Here is a 25,190-nt window from a genome sequence, read left to right on the forward strand (position 1 = left end):
CACTGTGCTAACGTTATCCTTATCCTTGGCGTAAATGTAGGTATACGAATCCAAGTACCTCTACGTACCTACATACCTACGAATATTCGTGTTTGCAGTTATTAAAGCAACGCGCGTAGGTGGTATATGAATTGCTATTCCAACTTAAGCATTATATAGAGAACCTACCTATGAATATATAGTATAAGGACGAATATCCTAGCCATAGGATGATGGGATCATGGGAATTCCACGCGTGTGCTAGACGTTTGTTTTTTCGCTTTGCGTTTTTTGAATTTTTATTTTTCCGAGTTTATGCAATTCTCATTCAGTCAGTGTGTGTGAGTCCTTTTTTTGTGTTCTCTTGTTTAAAACTGCCATGTCCTTGCAGAGCAGTCTTTATAAAGGTAGTTATATCCTTTGGATGTTCTCACATTACACCTGAAAGCTAGCTACTGCTGCTTTTGTTGCTGTTGCTGGTTGGCACATGAACGCAGTAAAATAATAAAAAACTCATCACACAACCATCGCAAATGGCGAATGGAATGAATGAATGAATATGTAAAAAGAAGGAATTAAAGTAGAAAACTGCATAAAACGGAAACAGTTAGTGAAGAGAGGGGTACGAGTATAGTAGGTACAAAATATTACATGGATCAAAATTGAGCTCTTGATGATGGGATGAGTTGATATGGTAGTTAAAAAGTTGGTTATGGTTTTGTAGCTTTCATTTTTTTTCTGGTGAAGTTTAACATTTTTTAATAGTTGAATATTTTTGTACAGACTAAAATTTTAAATTTAAAAATACAAAAAAGTCAAAATGTGGGTTGAGAATAGTCTCTTTGCAAATATAATTTAATTAATTTATGCAATAAATCAAATTGGTTAGGATATGAACAAAATTAAAAGCTATAAGTGCAGATAGCTGGTTTGAATTAGAATTAAGTTAATTGTGGTAGAAATGGAGAGGATCGAACATTTTATTTTGAAGCTGATTGGCTAATTTGATAACCAGTTCTTGAAAAAGAGAAAACTAATGAATGAATATGTGTGATCTTGAGACTCAATGTCCTAGTAAAAACACGTTTTGGCGGCGCAAGTAGAAATTCATTTTTGAAATAAGCTCCTTTGCACATACCCACACTCAAATCAAGTTTGTAATTAAAAAAAAGAAATATTTCTTGAGATACGAAGTTAAAAGCGATTTCAGAGCCAAAACTTCGAATTTCTTGAAGCTACACAAAAGAGAAAGTCTACAATCTTTCTTATTGATAGTCAAAAAATATATACAGATAATGGGCCATACAAAAGTTGGGAATTTGTTTGAAAAAAAAATTGAATGAAAAAAGTAAGTATACGCCTGGGTGTACAATACGAAGACAAATATCATATTAAGCCAATTTGAACTAGTCGGTTGAATAAGGAAGCAAAAGTATATTGACTCATAAACTTGACTTCAAATCAAAGAAATATAATTTAAAAGAATGCGTTTTCCAGTTTTTTCCATTTTAGAGATTTTCAATGTCTTCCTTTAAAATATTTAAAAAAATGTAATGTACAAAATATTTACAATTTTTGATTGAGCATTAAAGATTTTTTGAACTTAGAATTAGATGATTTTAAAATACGAAATTAAAGAATTTGATTCTGTCATCTAATTGGGTTTTCTTAACTAAAATAAATTAGGTGGCGCAACAGTCCACTGAGAAACAAGGCTTAAGTAAGGTTAGGTTAAAGTGGCTGTCCATAATGGAATCGGACATACTTCGGCCAATTAAATGGCTCATTGTGATACAACGTACATTTTGAGGCTTCCTCCTAAGCTCAATGGAACAATTTTGCATCCCTTACGAAACGTGAGAGCCTGATTATGCTTATATGATTTAGATCGTTTAGATCGTTAAAGAAGAATTTTCCTAGGTAATTCTTGCGTTTTTGAGCTAGAGAAAGGCATGTGCAGAGAAGATGAAGAACCGTTTCTTCCTCTTCCTCGTCCATACAGCTTCTGCAAAAGTCATTTGAGAATACGCTTAGCCACGTGGCGTGAACCAGGGCCTAGTGACTTATAACTCTCAACCATTCCTGTACGCGAGAACTGTTGTCAGGGATGGAGGGGACCTGCAGTTTTAAGCCGAATCCGAATGCATTATTTGAGAAAGCACTTTTTATGACAAGAATTACTCTTGGAAGTTTTGTCAATTCCTCGCAAGAGGCAGTACCCTTGAGAAAACTTTTTTTTAATGGCACAGGCAGGGATTGAACTTTAGACCTCTGGTATGACAGTTTAACGCAATAACCATCATTCCACAGGTACTACTATACTAGATTACATGTAATAAAGCAAAGTTAATTGGTGATATCATTGAAGTTCTAGGGTTTTTAAATAAAAAAATAAGTTGTGAAATCTACAATTAAATACTCAAAAGGTTAATAAAAACAAATATAACTAAACAAGAAACAAAATATAAACTCAATTGCTTTTCAAATTCAGACGTTTTTTTCAATACAAATTTGACGAAAATCAATTTTAAACCTCAATAAAGTTTTGTTCATTCAAATTCAATTCTGAATTTTTGTCCATAACAAATTAATACTTTTACTATTAAACAAGCTTCAAAAGGAATGCAAGTGGATAAAATTAAATTAACTATTAAGTTTTAAAGCTTCCAAATGTTATATCAATTTCACTTATTTCAATAAAAAAGATTATAAATTTAAATCAATTAAATAATAAACATTCTTCAACAAAAAAAAGTATTTATGGGCCTCAAATATCTATAAAAATAATTATAATTAGGTACTTAACATTTTCATAGAATTATGAATTATACCCGTGATGTGCTTAAATTCACGTCCATAAGTAGGTGTTATTATTTTAGTTTAATTATGAACTTAAAAAATTAAACAATAGATAGTTTATTCTAAAATTATTGTAAACTTGACCATATATTACTAACTAATAAATGTTACCTACCTACACACAAAAAATGAACACCAATTATTTCAATTTTAAAAATACTTAAAGTAAAACCCACCAAATAAACAATTATGAATGTCATTAAAGACAAAAAAAATAATATAAAACAAATATTTAAATTTCAATTTCATTAATAGCATTTATACTTATTTTCATTTACATATATTTCCTTTATATTACTTATTTCCATCAAAGATATATATGTATTGTGCATAGGGTCAACTAGCCGAAATGATTTAATTTTCATCTGATTAAAATTGATAAATGTCCATTAATATCATTTCACTTTGGGTATACTGTTCCATGTACTGTACATAAATGCATATACATAAAAATTTACTGTGAGTAAAAATCAAAATTAAAACAAACAAAACATTTAATACGAAAATAAAAAATGCAGAAAAACAGATTTACCATATTCACATTTCGCAGTCAATTTAACACCACCAACCAAAAATAATATATTCAGTGTTCATTTGACTGCACTTCAACCGACCTACCGGGCTCTCATATGAAAAACCCAAAAACAAAAATACCAAAAAACGTAAAACAACAGAAAAAGCAAATTCTACCAAAATATTTTGTTACAGTTCAGCAATTAACCCTTTCAAAAAAAAACAGCCCTTAAAAAAGAAAACCAGGGATGATGAACCACCCACACAACACAATGATATAGAATATGTAGAAAGATGACTGTTATATAAAAATATGTATATTTATAAGTAAATGTAAAAATATATATCTAACTAACCTCGAATTGAATTTAACGCCGATTGCTTCATCAGCATATGTTTCCTCTTCACAAAAACCATTGCACCAAATGACAACATCATCACAGCCAAAATAGTTCCCAATAAAATGATGAACCATGGTTGAGTAAGGACATCATCTACGTGTTCTTGATTGATGGGATACCTAGACACATATACATACAAAATAAAATTAAATTAACAAAATAAATTAAATACAAAATAAAAATACATATCCCCAAAGGGAATGTGCATTTTTATCGATTGAAGGATTTTTTTTGGTTTTATTCCAAAAAGACAAAAAAAAAACTTACCTTTGATTAATAAACGGATCTAATCTCTTTGTTATTGGATCTAAGCGCAATGTTGCCGGTGAACAATATGGCCCAATGCCAGCTTTATTGCCACCAGCCACACTAACCGTATACATAACCCCTTCGGTTAAATTTGCTAAAACAAGGGTTGGTGATGCAGCATCGATTGTAACGTTCGTCAGGATACGAGATAAATTCATTTTCATATCGACTCCACGAACTACAACATGATAGTGAAGGAGGACTCCTGGATGATGAAATACAAAAAAAGATAAAAAGAACAAATGAAAAATAAGTTTAGAGAGATTGAAATTTTATTATCATGCTTAGGTTAGAAAAGGTGAATTTTCCATTGATAATTTGTATGAATATATTCTCAAAAATAACTTTATAGATATTAATTAAATTTCATATTCAAAATGTTTTAAGTATTTTCATAAAAATAAATACCAAAATTTTGAAAGTTTTGTACACGTTTCTTCAGTTTTTTGACAATATCTTTGTTATGTAAAGTAATTCCAATAATTGGTTTCACTTTTGAAGTTCTCACCTTTTAATATTTGACAATAAGTAAAAACAACTTTATTACAAAAAACGCATACAAACAGACGTCTACGATGTATTGAAATTGTTAGAATTTACTACATTTTTTTTCATTATTGTGCATATTTTTCGGCAAAAGTGAAATTTGTGGAAAAATTGAGCTGTAGAGACAAATCAGTGACGTTAAAATTTTTAATTGTGTGCCTCATTTAAATTTGTCTGATATTATTGTTGCTGTAGATCGTTGTGTTGACAAAAACCTAGATTTTCCAATTCCTCGTCAATTTTCGGAATCAGGAATTCTACTGACTTAGTTGTTAAAGGATTTGGAAGTTCAGATAATGAAAGAACTCAAGCCGGTCAATCACAAAAAACGTCGTACCTGCTCGGATTAGGCCCTTAAAATGCAACAAAATCAACCAAAGTTTATTAGAAATTATAGTAATGAGGTAAATTTTCATATCAGTGGTTATGTTGGTAAGCAGAATTGTCGTATTTGGAACGCGGAAGAGATAATTTTTTGGTGGCCATCGGAATATTTTGATGTTAAAAATTAAATTAGGCTTTGCAATAGTTCTTCATGAACCGGGGTTTATTGACTTGCATCTCTCTACCATTCCTACAGTTTTTTTTATCCACACGGCTAATTTGAGAAAGCACAGTTTAACGCACTAACCATTTGGTACAAGATTTTGATGCTGATAACGTTTATTTTCAACAAGACGTAGGTGGAGCTGCGTATCACACAACCACCTAAACAATTAAATCGCAACTTGAAAGAACCCGTGGAGTGGTAATTAGTACGTGAAACTGACTGTAAATAAACATTAATTAATTTATTAAAAAAGAAATTAGTTTTTTTAAATATCAAAATGAAACCTATTAGTGGAAAACCCTGTACAAAAGGCCTTCCAATAAGTCTGTTCACTCTTTATTAATCTTTGTTTACACTTATGCTTCCAAAAAAAGCAACATTTTTAAATCAAAGCATAGATTTTAGACTTATTCACTTTACTTTGAATTAAGATGGGCCTTAAACAAAACAAAAATTGTTTGTATTAGAATTCATTAATTATTACTTTAAACGTTTGGTTTCTGCATTTAAATTGAAAGCCTTTTAAATTAACAAGGAGTTGCAGTCAGCCATTTATTTTCATCCCACTTTGTAGTCAAAAATCTCCTAAAATCGAGTTTATAAATGTAAATCACTTACTATTGCGAAATTCACCTTTTTTCTAAAAAAAAAACTTTTATGTTGGGTTAGAGGGTATGTATACTGTATTTTAATACAATACACTCTCCTACTAACCCCAAGTAGATTATTGAATGAACATTTATAGAACTTTTTTCTAGATACTCACCGTGATATGGTTTGAGAATTGGTGCTTTCCATTTCAAGAACACAGCCGATGAATTTAATAGAACAGCTTCCATTCCATATGGGGGTTCAACAGGAGCTGAAAGAAAATTCATACAAAAAAAAAGTTGTTAAATTTATTTCTTTTCATTTCATCTTGTTTTTTTTTTTGCTTTGTCTGTGTCTCTATCAATTTGCCAGACATTTACGCGCATTTAAAAGAGAGCTCTAAATATATTCATCCATCAAGTCTTTTTCGCAACAACACAAAAAAGCTGCCTACACAAAAACGCTTCTGATTGCTATCACCCGCACTCAAATCAACCCAACCTAACCAACCAACTTACTCATATGTACTTATATAGGATGGAGGAATCAGGATAAGGATTTTTTGTTGTTGTTATTTTTATTTGTTCAACACACCGCCGCCGCTGAGCGGCAACCAAAAAAGGATGTCAATCAAAGGGATACTATCGGCGCCGGGTAATGTGTGGATTTTTTTCAAACCCTCTGCATATTGGGGTTGTGTTTGTTCATATAAAACATACATATTTATTTGATCATCACAGAGATCATGTCGACAACGACGACGGGCAGGAAGCAAAAATTGGAAAATTGATTAATTTTTTGGCTTTTGTGAAACGAGAAGTGCAATGCATGTATCGGATGTCAGCACTATAGTATATGAGAAAATCAAAAACAACAAAAATTACATAGGGAGGTTTTTTTGATTTTAAATTTATTTCAATATGGGAATATATTTACTACCCTACTCCAAGGATTGCATGCATATGTGCAAAATTTCATTAAAGGCAGTTTTTTCGTTGGTTATTTTATACTTTTAGATGGTATAATGGTAATGGGCAATTTTTGAATGGCGGTAATGTAATATTTTTGAGATTTTAGATTTTTGGTAGAATATTGACCCCATAGGAGAAGGAGTCCTTTGTTATTCGGTTAATTTTTATTGAAGTGAACTTTTTTTAATGAGATGATGAATATCTAATGGCGACGAGCAACGGGGGAGATGTAAAATGTATGTAATAAGTACATTTACTGAAAAGAGAATTGACTTTTATTACAACACATCTGTTCACTTTGTTAGAGTTTTGATTAAGTGACTAGGAAACTAGAAAATATCCAAAAACCTTTTTTGACAGACTTTTAATATGAGTTCTATATTTCAAATCAGAACAATTATAAGAGCAAAAAAGGTAGGGTATGTTAGGTTAGATTAAAGTGGCTGTCTGGGATATACTTAGAACAGTTTTTGACACATCGTGAAACCACATGAACCCTTGAGGCCTTCTTCTGATCTCAATTATACAAATTGAAGTTTATAACGAAACGTAAATGACAAACGTAGTGATGTCAGTGTGTCTGAAATGAGTTAGATTGTTATAGAAGAACTCTCCAAGGTAGGTCTCACGTTTTTGAGCTAAATGATTACCTTTTAAAGACAACGTTAGGTTATGATACCAATTGTCAAGGTACGGCAAATTGAAGGAAATTTAATGCACTCAAAAAATTAAGGCAAAATTCGACCTTTAATTACTGATGACATTTACTAGCATTGCATCTTAATTGAAGAAATAAAACTGCAGTCAAAATTGGCTCACACGTTTAGGAAGCTTTTTTTGCTAAACTGCTAAATGTTTACCTAATTTTACTTAGTTTTCACAAATTTCATGTATGCTTAAGAGTTTGTATTTCAGTTTTCACTAACGCTGTTTATTTTGAAGTCAAATGTCAAAATCCGACTTCTTTAAAAGAGATAGCTACCTAAATAGAGATCTATTCAAAATAAAAACTATTATAGAAAAAAGCTATATTATCATTTTTCCATGGAGTACCTCAGGAGTCAATTTTTAGAACACTATTGCTAAGAATTTTTATTAATGATTTTTAACTTTTTTCGAGGAATAAGAATTCCAAAAAAATCTTTTTCTTTGTACTTCTGAAGTGTGAGTGAAAACTGTAGTTTGAGTTTTTAAGTTGAACTAAGTTCTTTGCTAACAAAAAAAAATATAACTAATTGCTTACTTAAAGACCCCAGAAAAAGTTGTAGCTGTAAATGTGGAGATCATTTTATGGTATTTCAAAACATTGAAGATATTTTTATTAAACTTCAAGTTAAAACTATTTTTGTATCATCTGATTTATTTTAAACTTTTCTTGGAAACAAATCAGCGAAAATCAGATTCCAAAAAAGATTTTCAAATCCTGGGACGACTTTGAGGAAGAATAAACGTATCAGAATGGTACCTAAACTTTAGGCTCCGAACTATTAAGCATATAAAAAAACTGGCCTATAATTGTGATAATTGTAATCTTCTCTAAGAGAAAAGTAGCTGAAGGCTTTGAGAGCTAATGGTATCCACTTTGTTAATGTTAAATCTTTCATAATTGTCTTTAACTCATTCAGTTCTGAGTCCTCTATTGTTAAAAGTTTTTACTAATGATTTGTTCGCAATGTTAATAAGTCTTAAGATTGAAAATTTATATTTTGGCTCTCTTTAGAGAAATAAGCAATTAAGTTGAGTTCTTATTAAAAATCTAAGTAGACAAATTTGAAATTCTTTAATCTTCTAGAACAAATTGTTCAGTGAATAGACTCTTTTAATTGATTGCTAGAGTTCTGACAGATATTATCTCCTTATGAGTATACTACGTTAATGGTTATAACCCTTTCTTTTGGTCATATTCAAGTTAAAAAATCACAAGGCACTCTTCTCTTCTGTCATTCCTTTTTAGTTTAAACCTAACAAAGTCCATCTTTGGCTTTGATTTAATTCACCATTGTCCATTTTGTAAAAAAAGGTTATAAACACAAAGGTGTACCCTAAATAAAATCTTAATTGAGGAAGTTACCTATAGACTTTTATTTTTGCAAACTTTACATTTTCACACAAACTTTTGCCCCAAAAATCTAGCAATATACACTTAATCGGTTTGAATACAATTGGAATGAAACCAAAGTTGCCTACCAGGCATTATTCCAGACGAAAAACGTGCAAAAAACCAGACCACAATTTTTTGAGAATAATTAAGCCCAATAATGCATGCCTCTTCATCAAACAATAACAAAAAAAAACAACGAGAGAAATACAAAAATGGGAAAGGAAAGCACAGGAAGTCAAAATAAGAAAAGCAATTCATTTTCTCCCACAAAATAAACTTCGCCTTTTCCAATTGTCAACATAAACAACTCAACATAAATGAACACATACAATTAAACAAAATAACATATACAAACATATTTACATCACCTGCAATACAATATTCGTATGCATAGTGAACATAGAAACAGACATAAAAATTGCTCAAGTGAAGAAGAAATTAAACAAATATAAAACACCATTGGGGAGACTATCTCTGTTTTATTTAAAGAAAACAACTCAATTGTCTGTATGTTTGTATGATAGCAGGATACGAAAGGATATAGGTATGGGAAGAGAATCCTTTTTTTCTTTTCTTATTTTGTTTCGTTTGCATCAAAACACAACCGCTTGTTTCTTTCTCTGTTCTGGCCTGCCTGAAACAAAAACATCAGAAAAGGATTCAGCAGACGTGTGTTCTGCTTTTGGTTGGTTCTGTATCTTTACGAGTATGTGTGTATGTCGAGAAGTATATGCGTGTGTTATTCGAAGGAAAAGCATCATCAGACATTGTTAACCAAAAGGATCCCAGGTATTTAAATAGGAAGTCCCGCCGATGATGCTGCAAGCTTTTTTATTTTTTTTTCTTCTGAAAAAAGCAAGGACTTTTGTATCTGTTCACCATAGACATACATACACAGAGGTACTATTCATATATGAAGAGGAAACCAAAAATAAACACTAAATCGACAAATAAACCGCTGAACAAAGAGACAGACAGAAGAAGATTTTCTATACATACATAAATGTAGGGTAGGTATGGCGATGTGTGTTGAAAGAAAAAGGGTTATTTTCGGGGACTTGTCTAGATAGGTGATGTTGCAAAAGGATGTGAAAATCCTTGGGGATTTCCTTCCGTCCTGAAATAAAGTCAAAACAAAAGCCCGCTTCATTGCCGCACCGCACCATAGCTCCAAATAAAAGAAATGCGAAATAATCAGAATCCTAAAAAGAATTTGGAGCATCGAAGAATCTTCATATAGCCAGGGACGAACTTGAGAAAGACTTAACGTACTGAAATGGTACATAAGTCTTAGGCTATTAAGCTTTTAAGACTGAGCGTTGATGAATGTCTTAAAATCATGAAATTTTTGTAGGAGAGAAGTATCTAAATGATCTTTCTAAATAATTACTTCCAAACTTTGACAGTTAATGACGGCCATTTTGTTGAAGTTACATATGTCAAATTTACTTCCACTCATTCAGTTTGTCTTGCCAAATTATAATCAATATAATAGTTCCACAAATAGAACTACAGTGTGTTGGATACAACATGAGTGGTCAGTCAAACAACATCTTTATGACTTATACGTCAAAGGAAATCAAGTTCTGTCAAAAAATTGTTACTGCTCGTTAGATGCCCAAAAGAATGTTAGGCAGGTTCGGTCTTACGCAGATTCATAAGATCATTTTGCGGAGTAACTTCTTACTGATCTGTAAAAAATATAGTCACTTTTCATGAACGTGGTAGAAGAATAAGAGACAGTTTAGGACTATTGCAGAACACTTATCAAATTTTGAGTCGTCAAAAAAATTGTCACTGTTTGGGAAAGCGTCAGGAAAACTCAAGGTTTTGCAGATAAATTCCAACAAACCCAAAAGCTGAAAATACGATGATCATATTTCAAAGATCTTAGGTTTCTTGAATATTTCGTGTGCAATTGAAAACTGACCCTTCTTTCTGCATGAATGAAAATGTCCAAAAAAAATTAAGAAGAGAAACCATAGCGTCCAATGTAATGATCAAAATTCTTTCGTGTTTTGAGAGAATGGTTGGAAAATTCGTGGCATTTTTGGTAAACATATTGTTGCTGCTTGTGATATTGAAATAAGAAAAATTCGAGATGATATTGGTCTTTTTCAGATTGCTGAACTTTGAGTCTTGACTTAGCTCTGCAATCAAACAAACTTCAACTGATTTAAAAGCTGGAAATTAGTGTCAGAAACTGACACTAATTTTCACCAAAAGAGCATCTTCAGAGACCAGAATAATTTCTGGATGTCATTTCCTAGGATTTTTCGCGAGGTTTATTGCCGTATTTCCAAGGATTAAATATTTGAATGTATCCACTAAATCTTTAGTCCTCGAAGTAATTACAAATGCACTCCACTTTTCCCACAATTCCCATTCAGGGCCTTAAAATTCCCTTAAATACAGCCCTTTTCTCCATATGCACTGATGATGTGTACCTACGTTTGTATGCTAAATGAACTCCATTTAAGGATAAAACACCAAAAACAGTCTTCTTCCTTCGGATTAGTTTTTGTTTCTTTTCTTTTTGTGTCTGTTTATTTTTGTTTTCAAAGATCCGAAGAGAGAGAGAGTGAAAGAATGAAACGAAAGACTTAACTGGTGAATCGACTTCAATTTAAATAAAAGAATGCAATGAATGAAAACGAATGAAATGAATCAACAGCGAAGAACAGTTAAAAACAACAACACAAGACAGAAAGACAAATAAACATATTATATAGCATCATCATCATCATCGCAGCAAGCACACACAACACACCATACAACATACATACCGTTTTTAAGCTTTGAAATCACATATACATACTCATATATAACAGAACAACAAAAAGGATAACTTACCATCCTCTAGAGTACGTGCGATCCTTGAATTGGATGGTTTGCCTTCGACAGACTTATAGAAGGGTACGATAAAAAATTCATACCGTGTGTACTTCATCAGACCGGTAACTGTACATGTTGATGCTCCGCCACCGTTCAGTATCGTTAGCATTTTGTAAACCGTACCAGAAATGCTGTTCTTGATATTTAAAACACTGCTGCTGGAGCTACCGCTGCCGCCATTATTTTTGGTAGAGTGTTCAAGAGTAGTTGGTGGGTCTGTTGAGTCTGGTGCTGCCACCAATGCATTCGAGCGTGTATTGACGACGACCGTTGAATCGGGTAATTGTCGTGCATAGATGTAGAATCCTTCGACGTATTTGCCATTGATTATCTATACAATGGGACAAAAAGAAAAAAAAGGAAGAAGATACATGCATCAGGATATTTTGTTGATGTTGTTGTTGGAGGAGCTCTTATAGTGAAAATAGAGAGCTATTCTTTTTCCGTACTAACCTGCCACGTTAATTTCATGGTTGTCGATTCTGGAGATGTCGCATTGATCAGTTCCACAACGTCACCCGAAAGAAGGCTCGCTCGAGCCTCACTTAAATCCAGACCGCTGTTAAAGCTCTTCTAAAGGAGAGGAGAAAAGAAAGGTTAACCATCGAGATAGCTCGTTTGTGTGTACAAAAATGCGCTTTGTTATTTACCATTCCAACAGCTATGGGTTCCGACAAGGCACTTGGCAGTGATAGGCCATGCGAGTTTTCGGCACGTATCACGAAAAAATAATTGACTCCGGCATTGAGGCCTACCTGAGTAAACGAGGTATTTTGTATGCGAGCCCCCACCGCTATCCAACCTTCGGTCTCGTTCTTCCCGAACATCTCCACTACGTATCCCTTCAACGCTGATGCCCCGATTTTATTGCTGCGAGTCCATGAAATCGTGACTGTGTCCTCTGTCTTCTCAACCACCTGGGGTTTGCCAGGTGGCCCTGGATATGTTGACAGCTCAGGAGCCCTGAAGAACTTAATATTCGGATTAGTTGGAGCCTCTAACTTGAGATATCCACTCCACGAGGACTTTCCATTTCGATTGCTCGCAATACAAGTGTACAGCCCTTCGTCTTCGGTCTTTTGCAAGTCGCTAATAGTAAGAGCTCCTGACTCTGAGATATTTCTTCGGTCATCGTCGGGGCTCTCATCGACAGGTATCCCATCCCGATACCAAGACACAATTGGAGCTGGCGTCCCCATCGTTCGACAGGGTAACGTTACAATCGACTTGACTGGCAACGTTTGATTTGCTGGGCCCTGAGCAATTATCGGTGGTGGGAGTTCAAATTGTGTATCCACTGTCACAACAGTACGACTGCTCACACTGCCGACAGCGTTAAGTGCATTACAAACAACCACTTTACCAGAATCCTCTCGAGCGAATCGAATAATTGACAAAACACTTCGTCCTTCAGGTGTGAGGGTGGCTTCCATGCGGCCATCCCGATATCCGGGAAACATCAGTGAGCTATTTCCTTCGACGGACCAATAAAGTGTTGGCTTTGGATATCCGGTTGCTTGGCACTCAAATAGTACTTCATCTCCAATTTCTACAAGTTGATTTTTCGGACGAGTAATGAACTTTGGAGGAGCTTAATGGAAAACGGATGTCAGTTTGTTAAATATTTTATACTATACTATTTAGATTTATATATGTATGTTTTTAGCTTTGATGGTGGATAGATAAATATATGGAAGTAGAGAAGAATATAAAAAAAAAACTTACCATGTACTGTTAGGGTTCCAGTGGCGGTAATTGAACCGACAGCATTGTCTGCTTCGCAACTATACTCGCCCATATCTTCGAGTGTAACATCGTCTAATTTAAGGCTACGATCTTCAAGGATGTGTACACGTCCTAAATAAATAAAACTTTTATAGTTAAGAAAAGTGAGAGAGAAAAGGAGCAAAAGGATGTTAATACATATTATATACCAACTCATGGGAACCGAAGCGTGGAAGGACGAAGAAGGATAACAAAATTGTTTGTATCTGTGGGCGATGTGATTGTGTTTTGGAAAGGATAATACTTAGACTCACTCGTAAATGCTCGTTCAGGACTACTAAACAAAACGAAATAGCTATACAAAATAAAAACGGATTTTCCTACCTTCCTAACCGTTTGGTTGCACAAGAGCGGTGTGAGGTGGCGGTGGCGGCGATGGCGATGAGAAAAGTTTTGTGTGTAATTGCACACTTTGACACTGAGTGTTAGATGAAGTTTTAATTAGGAAACAGAAAGCTGATGGCACAAATAACGCGCGAGATCCTCGTGGATCCAACTTCAACCAAACTCCCACTCACAGAGCTGTGTGCGGTGGAACCGCATCAGCGGCCTCTCAATTTAAATCAAACCAAAAGAGGATTTGTATGTTATGTGGTGGTGATGATGACAAACTAAGAATATTATTGAAGTGAGTGATATGATTGCGAGATTCGTCTTAATTAGTTAATGCTTCATTGGAATTGGAATATAGACAAAGTTTTGTCATTATCCTGTAATGAAAACGATTTTGACAAAACAGTACGCGCATCAATTTGAATGATGTTGGTTTTAAGTTAAGACGTATTTTGTATGGTTAAACATGGAGAAAGGAATACAAATTTTTCTTCCAAAATTTGTTTATAGAAAGTTTTAAAACGTAATTGTTTTAGAGAAGTTTAAATACTGCTTAAACTTAATTAAACCAAGGCCCTTAGAAAAATAGAATAAAAAGAAGTAAATTCTCAGAGCAAGGGTTCTCTTCTAAAAACTTAAGCAGGTGCTATTAAAATTCTCGTAAATCAAACTTAATGAAGCACCAAATTTTATAAAAAGTGACTTTAAATGATGTAGAATGTTAAATTGTTTGATTAATTAAAAAGGTTATTTTGTATGCACTTCCACTTCAAAAGTGCATATTTATGTTTTCCTTCCTTTTAAAGCGAATAAAAGTACAAACTGTTTGATTTAAATTCCCTTAGAATAAATTTATTGAAAGTGAGATTCATTACTTAATTTTTAAGGATTTTTTAAAAAGTCAAAGTTGCAAAAACTAAGATTTCTTTTCAGTTTTAAGCTTTAACCCTTTTTTAAAAATAAATTAAAATTTAAAACTAAACTAAACTTACGAAGGTTTTAAAAAGTTGTCACATTTTATTTTTGTTAATTTCGTTAAAAATATAAATTAGACAACAAATAAAACTTTCAAAACTAAAGACATGTAATATTGAGTAAATTTATTCCATAATTAACTCAAGGTAAAAAATGTCACATCCTCAAACCTAAAAATTCTTTAAAATGCTCTAAAGACATAATGTACCAAAAATAAAAAACAAAATCCTATAAAGAGTGATAGTCGGCTGTCAATTAGCGAGATTAAATACAAAATGCAACAATGTCGAAACAAATACTAACAAAAAATAAAATACACACAATAAAGAGCTTACATAAAAATAAAACTAAAAAAAAAAGAAAGACTCGAGCTATAACACAAGACAAGCAAGAGACGAAAATAAAATCTCACACCATCCATCCAAACTTTTACTAATTGACAATTTGATGAGGGTTTTTCTCGCTTTTTTTACCCTCTCCCCTCAAACTCCACCTCCATCTCATCATCTGGATTTTATTTATTTCCTTGCGATGATGTTTCACTTGCCCACTTTTGCTCTTTAAAATTCAAACAATTTGTGTCCTTCCTTCCATCATCATCGGTGGGATAGGATATACAAACGAGGAGTATGTATAGATATGTACATTTTTGTATACAATTTTATGCTATAAAACTTACGTAATGGCATATTGCCACCAGATGCAGTACGACGCCACAGGACATCAGGCAAAGGATCACCACCAATACGACATTGAAATATCACAGAGTTGCCAACCACTGCGGTTTGATTTTGTGGTCCTCGGATGAGGAATGGTTTAACTGGAATTTACAAAAAAACAAAAAAGAATTAAATATCTCAGGATATAATGAACATATACAAGTACGAGTACTGTATGGGAAAGTGTTCATGTGATTCGGAAAATGCGTATCCACTACCAATAACAAAAAAGGGATACTTTAATAGCAAAATCCCATCTATAGAATCAACTTGAACGCACTATACCTTTATATGTATTCGTATGTATGTTATCTTCTATACTATTCCATATAAAATGCGACAACACTCACCGTGAACTTTTAGAAATGCAACCGCAGATTCTCGCGTTCCAACAATATTCTTTACCACACACTGATATCTACCATCGTCTGATTGTCGTGCATCCTGAATTGCCAGATTACCACCATCCACAATGCGTATCCTCTTTGATGCACTCAAATTTAGTGTTTGTCCATTTTTACGCCATGTGATTGTGGGCTCGGGTGAGCCACGCGGTGCACCGCATTCCATCAATGCTACATCACCCTGTGCAACACGGGTGTTTTGTGGTTCCAAACGGAATTCCTCACGAAGGACTAAAAATATATTATATATGTTTGTACATAGGCATGTAGAAAATTTAATATGAATAGATACGAATGAAAATCAATGATATTTTGTATTTATGTAATGTCCATATATATGTATGAAGGCGTTATGTATGTTTGAATGTATTTTAGCTCATAAAATTAGTTTAAAGAGATATTGAAATAAGTGTGACCAGACCCAGAGATAATTTAGTTTAATTTTAAATCTGAATAAATAAAAACTCTTGCAGCCGAATTGATATAAAACGCCTTTTCCTTATTTATTCCGCTAGTTTACTAAGTCAGGAATTGAGAAAAAGGCTGTGGTTTAATACGTCCCATGAATAAAACCAAAACGTTCGTGGAATAGTAAGTGACGTTTACCGGAAATCCCTTAAGAAAATCTACTACAATATATACGATTTGAGTTAGAAAACGTCGCTTAGTAGGAGTTTTGTTTTATTCATAACATTTTGAACTTAGTCCATGGAATAAGACCTAACCTTTCGCTAGTCCACGTTTATTAATTTGGCTGTTAAAGATTTTCTTACTCAGATGTTTAATTATAAACTTATATTTTCCAAATGTTATTTTTATTTTGAGCTGACTTACTAAAATTATTGTTTTTTTTATCAAATTAATTAAAAATTTTAAAAATCTGTTATAGTTTGTATTGATGTCTAGGAAAATAGAAATACCTTACTCCTTGAAACTGACTATTCTTATACGTTTGTCTTTTTTTAACCAACAAACTTAGACAAGTTAGTTAGTTAGCTTTAGACTAACTAAAACATCTGCCTTACTTTGACTAAATGTTTTGCGTTAAACAATTTTCTGACACTAAACTGTGATTATACACAGCAGTAAAACTTAATACGACCGGCTCATTTAAGACTAACCTTAGCCAAGTTTTAACATAGGTCCGACTTAATTTGACTAACTCTTCAGCTTAAAACTATTGTGCAGCCTTAAACTAAACTTTTTAACTTTAGAAATCTAAAAATCTTTAACCAACTGAATTACTTTGGACAGTTTTTTGACATTGGGAAACTTAAAACATCTTACTAACTTTGATTAAATGTTTTGCTTAACATAATTTTTGTAGCTTTTAACCACTCTCTTACTTTAGAAAGGTTTTGATCAACTGGCTTATATTGGACGATTTTCTTATCTTCGAAAACTTAAAACATCTGGCTTACTTTTATAAACTGTTTAACTTTGGCTTACTTTTATCAACTGTTTAACTTAAGACACTTTTATTATTTTGAACTACTGCTGTAGTGTAGACAGGTATTAAGCTTTAATCATTTTACTAAATTTGGACAATTGTGTAACGCTTTTGTATATATCTTTCTTTAATGAACTTTTAAACTTCTATTTGGCTTAAGACTTATGTCAAACTTAAGCATAAGACTGCCTATGTGAAAAGTACAGACTAAGCTTTCAATTTGACATTAAGACAGCTGTAAAAGCGCTAAAAAGGGTTAACATTTCAATTATTTGTATGTTCTATTAATATATAAACTTAAAATACATTTGATCCTGCTTTAAGCTATTTACATAAAATTAATCTAAATTAATAATTAAAATATTTATTTTTTTTTTCCTTAAAACTTAGACATGGTCACCATAATGTAATTAAAGATGACGTTGCATCGTGCGTCGGTCGTCGGTCGTCGCGTCATGGTCAAAGTGGTTAGAGATCAAATCCCCACATTTAAAGCCTTTTTAGATTTGTCATGGTATTAAAGAGATAAAGTTCATCCATACCCATAAATAGGTTTCTATGGAGAAATAAATGTGTAGAGTTTGAGAACACATAAAATGCAACAAGATAATAAGCAAAGGACTTTGGCTATAATGATTCTAATCGTTTTCGAAAACTAGGAGGGGAGCGACAAGAATGCTTAAGTTCGTAGCTGAAATTACTATGGTCAGACTTGTAATTTATACGCATATAACCATTTCCACCCTTATTGGCAAATAATCCTACCAAACATAGATGAGCTTTGTGCTCGCTCCCCTTTTCAAAAAACTTACTCTAATGTTTTATTTGAAGTAAATCCCTAGTAATTGGCTATCAGATCAGGTGCTTTCTGCGCTGACTTATTGGTCGCATATGAAATTTACAAAGGAAATGTGATTTTGAAGGAAAGAAAAAAAAAATACCCTCAAAGGCTTCTACTTGAATATTCACCAAAAAATATTCCAACGTTTAAATCTTGAATATTTATCAATTTATTACTAAACGATTAAATTGATTTTGTAATTTTTTGCTTCATTGCAAAATCCTGCAAAAGAAAGCCAAAAATTGCCCAAGGAACTATAATCGTCCTTGTTCAGTACAACCAAAGTTTCCGCACTCCACAGGTACATAAAGTCCTTTTCTGAATTTCTGGTTTATACCTAGTACGTCTTCACGGTCGGTGTATACAATGATGGGGGGATGCAATATTCAATTGAGATCGCTTCCTATTATCTTCCCTTTTTTTTTTGCTTGCAACTCCTTTCTTTTTATTTGCCTTTTACAAGAAGTCAGATAAATTAAATTCAATTACTTGTTGGCATCGACTTTTATATTTTTATTTGTAACAAAAAAAGGAAGTATACAAAAAAAAACGGCACAATCGTTTGAAATGCGAAGATGGCGACCGACCAGGGCAGACGAAAGACGAAGACGAGAAAAAAAATGTTTCCAAAGACGACAGGCAGAAATTTCAAGAGAAGATGATGAAGTAGAAGGTGGGATATAAGGTCTGTTGCTTTTTCATCTGCAGACGAAGGATATGAGATGTCCTTACTGTAGAGGTTTGAAAAGGAGTATGAGTAATTTCCCTTTAACTTAAGATTCTTTTTTTTTGTATTTTCTTGAGACGAGTATGTTTGTACCCACATACATATATTTGCTAAAGATGGTTATATGGATTTTCTTGAGACATTTTCTTTGTACGTTAACGTATACAATATTCTGAAATGGAAAGTCTTCATTTCTTGTGTGAAGACGAAGGCTTGTGCATTTTTTCCTTTTTTTTGGAAAAAAGGATGGGTAATTAGTTAACAGGGATGATGATGATGATATATCGATGAAAGAAAATATCTTGATATCAGATGTTCAACAGACAGAAAATATTTACTTTAATGTGATGGGCTAAGCGGAAAAATGCTTCTTTTCATTCTTTTTTATTTTTCATTTTTATCATGTGACTCATTGTTAGTTGGTAATTTAATTTAGTTTGAACTTCAGACTCTGTAAATATATTTTGGTGACAGTCTTTGAACTTTCTTTATTTTTACTGGACAATGAAGTTTCGATTTCAATGGTCTTTAATTTATTGGACAGAATTGTACAGGAATAGAATAATGTTGGTATTATTAAAAAATTTCTCGAACTATTCTGAATAGGCTTAAAATCTCTAATCACTTAAAATCTTTTTCAAAAAAATAAATTTCTTTTTTTTTAACGAGAAATGCTGTTTAAGGGTCATTGTACTTTTAATGGATTAAAAATGTTTAAATGGTCTGTTATTTGAACATCATGTAATCGAGTTTCATATTAATTTATTGTTTCAAAAAACGATACACAATTGTTTAAAATAAGTATTAAAATAAAAGGAAACAGAAGTATTTCAAATTTCACTCAACGATAGTTCTTATTGAAAAAAAGATAAGTTTTCAGTTCCAGTTTCCAATAAAATCGGGGAAAATTCACTAAAATTAGTGTATTTGCATTTATTACATATTCTTTTTATTTTATTAACTGTCTATAGGAAGTTATTGTAATCGGTTCGATTTGTAGAACTGAAAATTTTGACATTTCTCGACGTCTCAAGGTCTCTAGAGCAAATAAATATAAATAGAATAATAAATAAATGGTTTTTAGAGCTTTCGACTTCAAATAAATTTTAGTATACAAATAATAATGGAGAAAAATGCAGAAAGGACTCTCAAAAAAAAATTGAGTGGGTGTTTTATTTGCCATAGCAGTTAAAAAAAGTGAACGTTTTGGTTAACCTAAAAAATTAAACAAAATTTACTAAATGTTATTGCAAATTTTCGACTTAAATATCCTTTCATTAATTTGAGATATTGACTAAGGTAATTTTGAATTTAAAAAATCGAATTGACACTTAAAAATATTGCCTTCAAACAAATTTTATCTCACAGAAAATATTTTTTCCCACATTTGTCAATTTTTTGATACAAAATTAAAATTTACAAAAATCGTAAGCACATTTGGTAAAAATTGATGTTCGGTGCTCGATATCTTGTGAACAATAGAAGATATTGACTTCAAATTAATTTCATTCCAACTTATATTTGTTTATATAAGAAATATAAACTTTAAAGAAATGTTACTAAAATTGGAAAAAGTTGATTTTCGACTAAAAATCTTCTTAACAAAAATAAATTTTGAAATCAGTACATTTCATTATATGCAAAATATTGATGGTAATTTTTAAGTTTTTAAGAATGATAACTGACAACTTTTTTAACGAAACACGAAAACCTACAAGCCGTTTAAGCAAGACAAATTGATTGAAGTTATCAGTGTGGGTAGTATGCCAGCTTCTTCTTTATTTTGATTAGTTTAGTTTTACTTTAATTTATTTCAATTTATTTCACAATTTTTTGTATTTGTTTTGTGTAAAGGGTTTTCCAATAAAAGGTTTCATTTTGAATTGCCGTGATTTTAGCAGCTATCATATTATGACATTTGACAAGTAAAAACTACGACATTATTTAAAGTGGCATGATGGTTAGTGCGTTGGACTGTCATGCAAGGGGTCTTGGGTTCAATCCCTGCCTGTGCCACCTTAATTTAAAAAAAAAATAATAATTTTCGCGGGTACTGCCTCTTGCGAGGAATTGACAAATCCTTCAAGATTAATTCTTGTCATGAAAAAGTGCTTTCTCAAAACTAGCCGTTCGGATTCGGCCTAAAATTGTAGGTCCCTTCCATTCCTGACAACAGTACTCGCACACAGGAATGGTTGAGAGTTGTAAGTCACTAGGCCCTGGTTCACAACGGACTGTTGCGCCACCCCATTTGATTTGATTTGATTTAAAGTGGAATAATAAACTGTTCCATATCTGACAACATTATTCGCACACAGGAATGGTTGAGAGTTGCAAGTCACTAGGCCCTGGTTCTTCATGGACTGTTGTGCCACGTAATTTTCAATTTATTTATTTTATTTAATAATTATTTCAAAACAGCAATAAAATTGTTCAAATAAAATTAAACAAGGGGCTGGTATGCGACTCACACTTATATTTTCTCACCCCTGTCTGTCCATTGATTTTTTTAAAACTTTACTAAAACATTAATAACAACCTTATTGTTTTAGATACACAAAATTTAAATTCAATATCTTTCTTTGCACTCATAATACTAGAGTCGAAAACCATTTCTTAGCAGCTTTTAATTGTGTTCTAAGGTTTTCGTGTTTTGCAAAAAAATAGTTGTCAATTTGGACTTTTCTAAGAAATTAGTTTAAAGTTAGCAACAATATTTCGCACACGATTTAAAGCCACAAGTTAGCTTTTAAAAATTTTTAGTAACATTTTCTGAAAGTTTTTATATCTTAAAAAAATATGAATGTTAAGTTAACAACAAAATTTAGCTTAGAATTAAATAATTTTGAAGACAAAACCTTATTTTTTTTCGAGATATTCGAGACTAAAAATCAGTTTTTACCAATTTTATGTATTTAAGTTTTTGTAGTTTCTTATTTTTTTACGAACGATATGACAGTTGGAGTTTTTCCAACCTTAAGTTGTATTTTTCTTAAATCTTTTTTAAGAATTCGTCACTTCAAGTTTTCTTAAAGTTTTTATTAGATTTCAAAAAAGCAATTTCTTAATGTATACATTAACGTTTTTATTAAAAACAATTATTTTTTGGCCTACCAACAAAGGTCCCCGAATATACGGACGTATGAAAGTGTGAACACACATTTACACATTCATATCTTTTAAAAAATTGTCTTTACGAAAAGTTGGAAAATTTGAAAATGTTCAATTCGACAAATCAGAACGATTACAATAATTTTCTATCGGAAGGTTAAAAAAGTGATCATTTTGTAGCCAGAGTTTATTGCGTTAAATTAAGTTAGCATAAGAACTTAATCCATTCGATCACCAAAAACGTCGATCTTAGCTGATAGGGTCTTGACATACATAAAAAAAAGTCGTTTGTTCATTTAATTGGTCCGTAATTATTTTTAAATAAGGCTATTGGAACTATTACGTTGGATTGTTGTTCTAAACCAAATGCAAGCTTTAAAGATGGAATTCATGAAGATGTCGCAACATTTCATAAAAAGGATAAATTATTTCTGCAACCATAACGGTCATTTGGCTTGAACTGATTTACATTGTTAATAGCATATCTTTCTTCTTTCAATGAAATAAACTTCCATTAACTCTTCTTAAAAAATCCTGTTTTTTTTAAAATGAATTGAAACCTCTTATTGTGATGATTTTAAATTAGCTGCATAAGATTAATATTTACGAATTGACCCTCATTGACTGTTTTTCATTTTTAAATTAAAACAAAATTTCAATTTTTTGACAATCAATAACCCTTACTCAAAAATTATTAAAACCACAAAATAGTGCTGACATCTTTCTTTAATGAAGAAATTCTATAGTTTCGTAAATGCAATTAGGGTTTTCCTATAGTATCCCTATATTCATTTATAAAATTCCAAAAAGTATCCATTACAGCTGTTACCTACATAAACACATGCATACCCATACCTAACCTACCCGTTTAAATCTATGTAACTACTCTATACTGCGTGTGTTGTATGTCGTCGCCTTTTATTTTCTCATTAACAATATAAAATACAAAACACCAAAAACCAAAACCCTTTTTTATAACTCAAAAAAACTCCCCCCATTAACCCTTTTTGACTTTTAAAAACTCATTAAAATTACAAAGAACAATTATTGTTAAATTAATAATAACTCAATTCGATACCCACTCCTTTCCTATTTGTAATTGTACCTAGTCTTCGCAACGTACATACATACGGTATCCTATGTTATGTTATAGGAAATATGTATACAAGAGTATAAAATCTTCCAAAAATCTGTTACCTACTCTACTCATAGAACCAATACCCGAAGAATGTTGTATAGTGAGGGTCTAGGTCTTATAAACTTTTAGCGTATACAACACCCTCAACTTGTGTTTCTTTATTAATTACAGAAAAAATACCTACCCTACCGTATCTAGGAAAAATTGCATCGTAGTAAGGAAGTAACCCTATACACTCGTTACATTGTAACATCTGTGGGCTTTTGTATATCGAATTTAATTTAAGAAGAATACAAAAAGAAATCAAAGACAATACAAAAAAAAACAACAACAATGAGTATAGTGGCAATATCCCGTTTTTAATATTATTAAATTAATCAAAAACGTATAGAATATTTTAGCCAGAAGGGAATTATTATGGAGGACTTGACGTTCACACTTAAAATAGTATTATAATCGATCATGTGCTATAGTTAAAGGAAGTTATATACTTACAAGCAACTTGAAGGGTTGCATTTCGACTTTTAGCAACACCAAACTCATTCTTCCCTTGACACCAATAGACGCCAGCATCGCTCTCCCTCCGGGAATGGATTACCTAAAAGGATAAACGAAAAAAAAGGATACAAATTATATTAAAGCCATCATAAGTCCTGGTTGTGTGTGGATAGACCAAAAAATATAAAAATAGTAAGTAGTGTGCTTTCGTACAGCGAGGTGAGGGAGAAAATCCTCTCAAAATTATGAAAAAGATTGAAGCAGAGACAAAAATAAAAAATAAAATTCAGAACATGACACAGAAAACAGCTCGAAGCAGCCTTCCTTTTTTTCGTACTCATGTTGATGTCGGTTGGTTAGATGGTTGGGCGGAAGGCTAAGTGAGTGAATGAGCATCATTGGAACAGCAGCAAAGGTGGTGGCATCCTCAACGTCGTCGCTCGTAGTCGTCGTCGTCCTCGGCGTCATCATTTTTGTGCAGACGACGGCAATGGCGACGAAGACTACGACGATGACAACTACGACACAGATGACTATGATGACGGAAAAAGTCCCTTGACTCCAATTAGATGACATACTGGCGACTTTCGTTTCAAGTGCAACCAGACAAACGCACTTCAAAGTATCTTAACCAGCTGCTGCCATAACTGCTGTTTATAGCAGCTCACGTTTGAAATTACAATTCACAGTCACAGTAGTTAGGCCAGAAGAGTACCCATACTTTAATTTAATACATTTTCGTTTTACCCTTCAGCATCAGTTTCTCCTTCATCTTCTCGGTTTTTACCACCATAAGTATGAAGATGCTATGATGATGATGCTGTAGCCGTATATTATTTGCTCTTTGAAGTGGGTCACAGTCGCGAAGTGCATAAATATTCATTCAAATGAAAAAAAAAAACAACAAGATGAAATAAGATACGAGTAGGTACTACTACTCGTCCTCGTGCTCATATGTATGATAACTTTCGAGGATGACATTGCGCTAAGACAATTGAGCTTGCTCAAGTCTCACATACTTCTATAGTTATATATAAACTTCAAAATAAGATACTTTGATGATGCTGGAATACTGTTTAGAGGAATGCGTGTGCAATAATTGAAGTAGGTTTGCGTAGAAGTTGACAATTGAAGAAGATTGATGTGTATTGTAGGTACTCTTTGATGAAGTTGACGGAATATGAAATTATTTTATATACGTACGACCGATTTTTAAATTTAATAGCAGAAATCTAGCTCATTTTTATTAAGTTAAGAGAAGAATTTTTTTTTTAATATCCCACTTCTGATACTTTGTAGTGTAGTTATTGACATTTTTCATTCTGAATGAGTGTTTTTGAATATGATGAGTAAAATCTGATCTTGAAATGATTTTGCATTTCATTAAGTCAATGAAACAAATTATTAATCTATCAATGACATTTTAAATTTAGTTAGTGATATTACCCAGACCAGAGGGACTAGTCAATGAACCCATAAGGTCACGTGCTATGA

General features: G+C 32.4%; 1 protein-coding gene across 1 annotated transcript in view; it reads right to left on the reverse strand.

Moving 5' to 3' along the window:
* LOC129951551 (protein sax-3-like) overlaps positions 1 to 25,190 on the reverse strand; it is an 85,112-nt gene that overhangs the window by 8,678 nt on the left and 51,244 nt on the right. Inside the window, exons 3-12 of the mRNA XM_056063761.1 lie at positions 23,694 to 23,796; positions 15,878 to 16,162; positions 15,488 to 15,628; positions 13,441 to 13,572; positions 12,366 to 13,306; positions 12,169 to 12,288; positions 11,674 to 12,046; positions 5,924 to 6,019; positions 4,020 to 4,266; positions 3,708 to 3,871 (exon numbers count right to left, since the gene is read on the reverse strand). Of these exons, the coding sequence (XP_055919736.1) occupies positions 3,708 to 3,871; positions 4,020 to 4,266; positions 5,924 to 6,019; positions 11,674 to 12,046; positions 12,169 to 12,288; positions 12,366 to 13,306; positions 13,441 to 13,572; positions 15,488 to 15,628; positions 15,878 to 16,162; positions 23,694 to 23,796 (2,602 nt within the window). The remainder of the gene's footprint in view (positions 1 to 3,707; positions 3,872 to 4,019; positions 4,267 to 5,923; positions 6,020 to 11,673; positions 12,047 to 12,168; positions 12,289 to 12,365; positions 13,307 to 13,440; positions 13,573 to 15,487; positions 15,629 to 15,877; positions 16,163 to 23,693; positions 23,797 to 25,190) is intronic.

Source organism: Eupeodes corollae, chromosome 3 (assembly GCF_945859685.1).
Source record: "Eupeodes corollae chromosome 3, idEupCoro1.1, whole genome shotgun sequence".
In the NCBI taxonomy this organism is placed as follows: domain Eukaryota; kingdom Metazoa; phylum Arthropoda; class Insecta; order Diptera; family Syrphidae; genus Eupeodes; species Eupeodes corollae.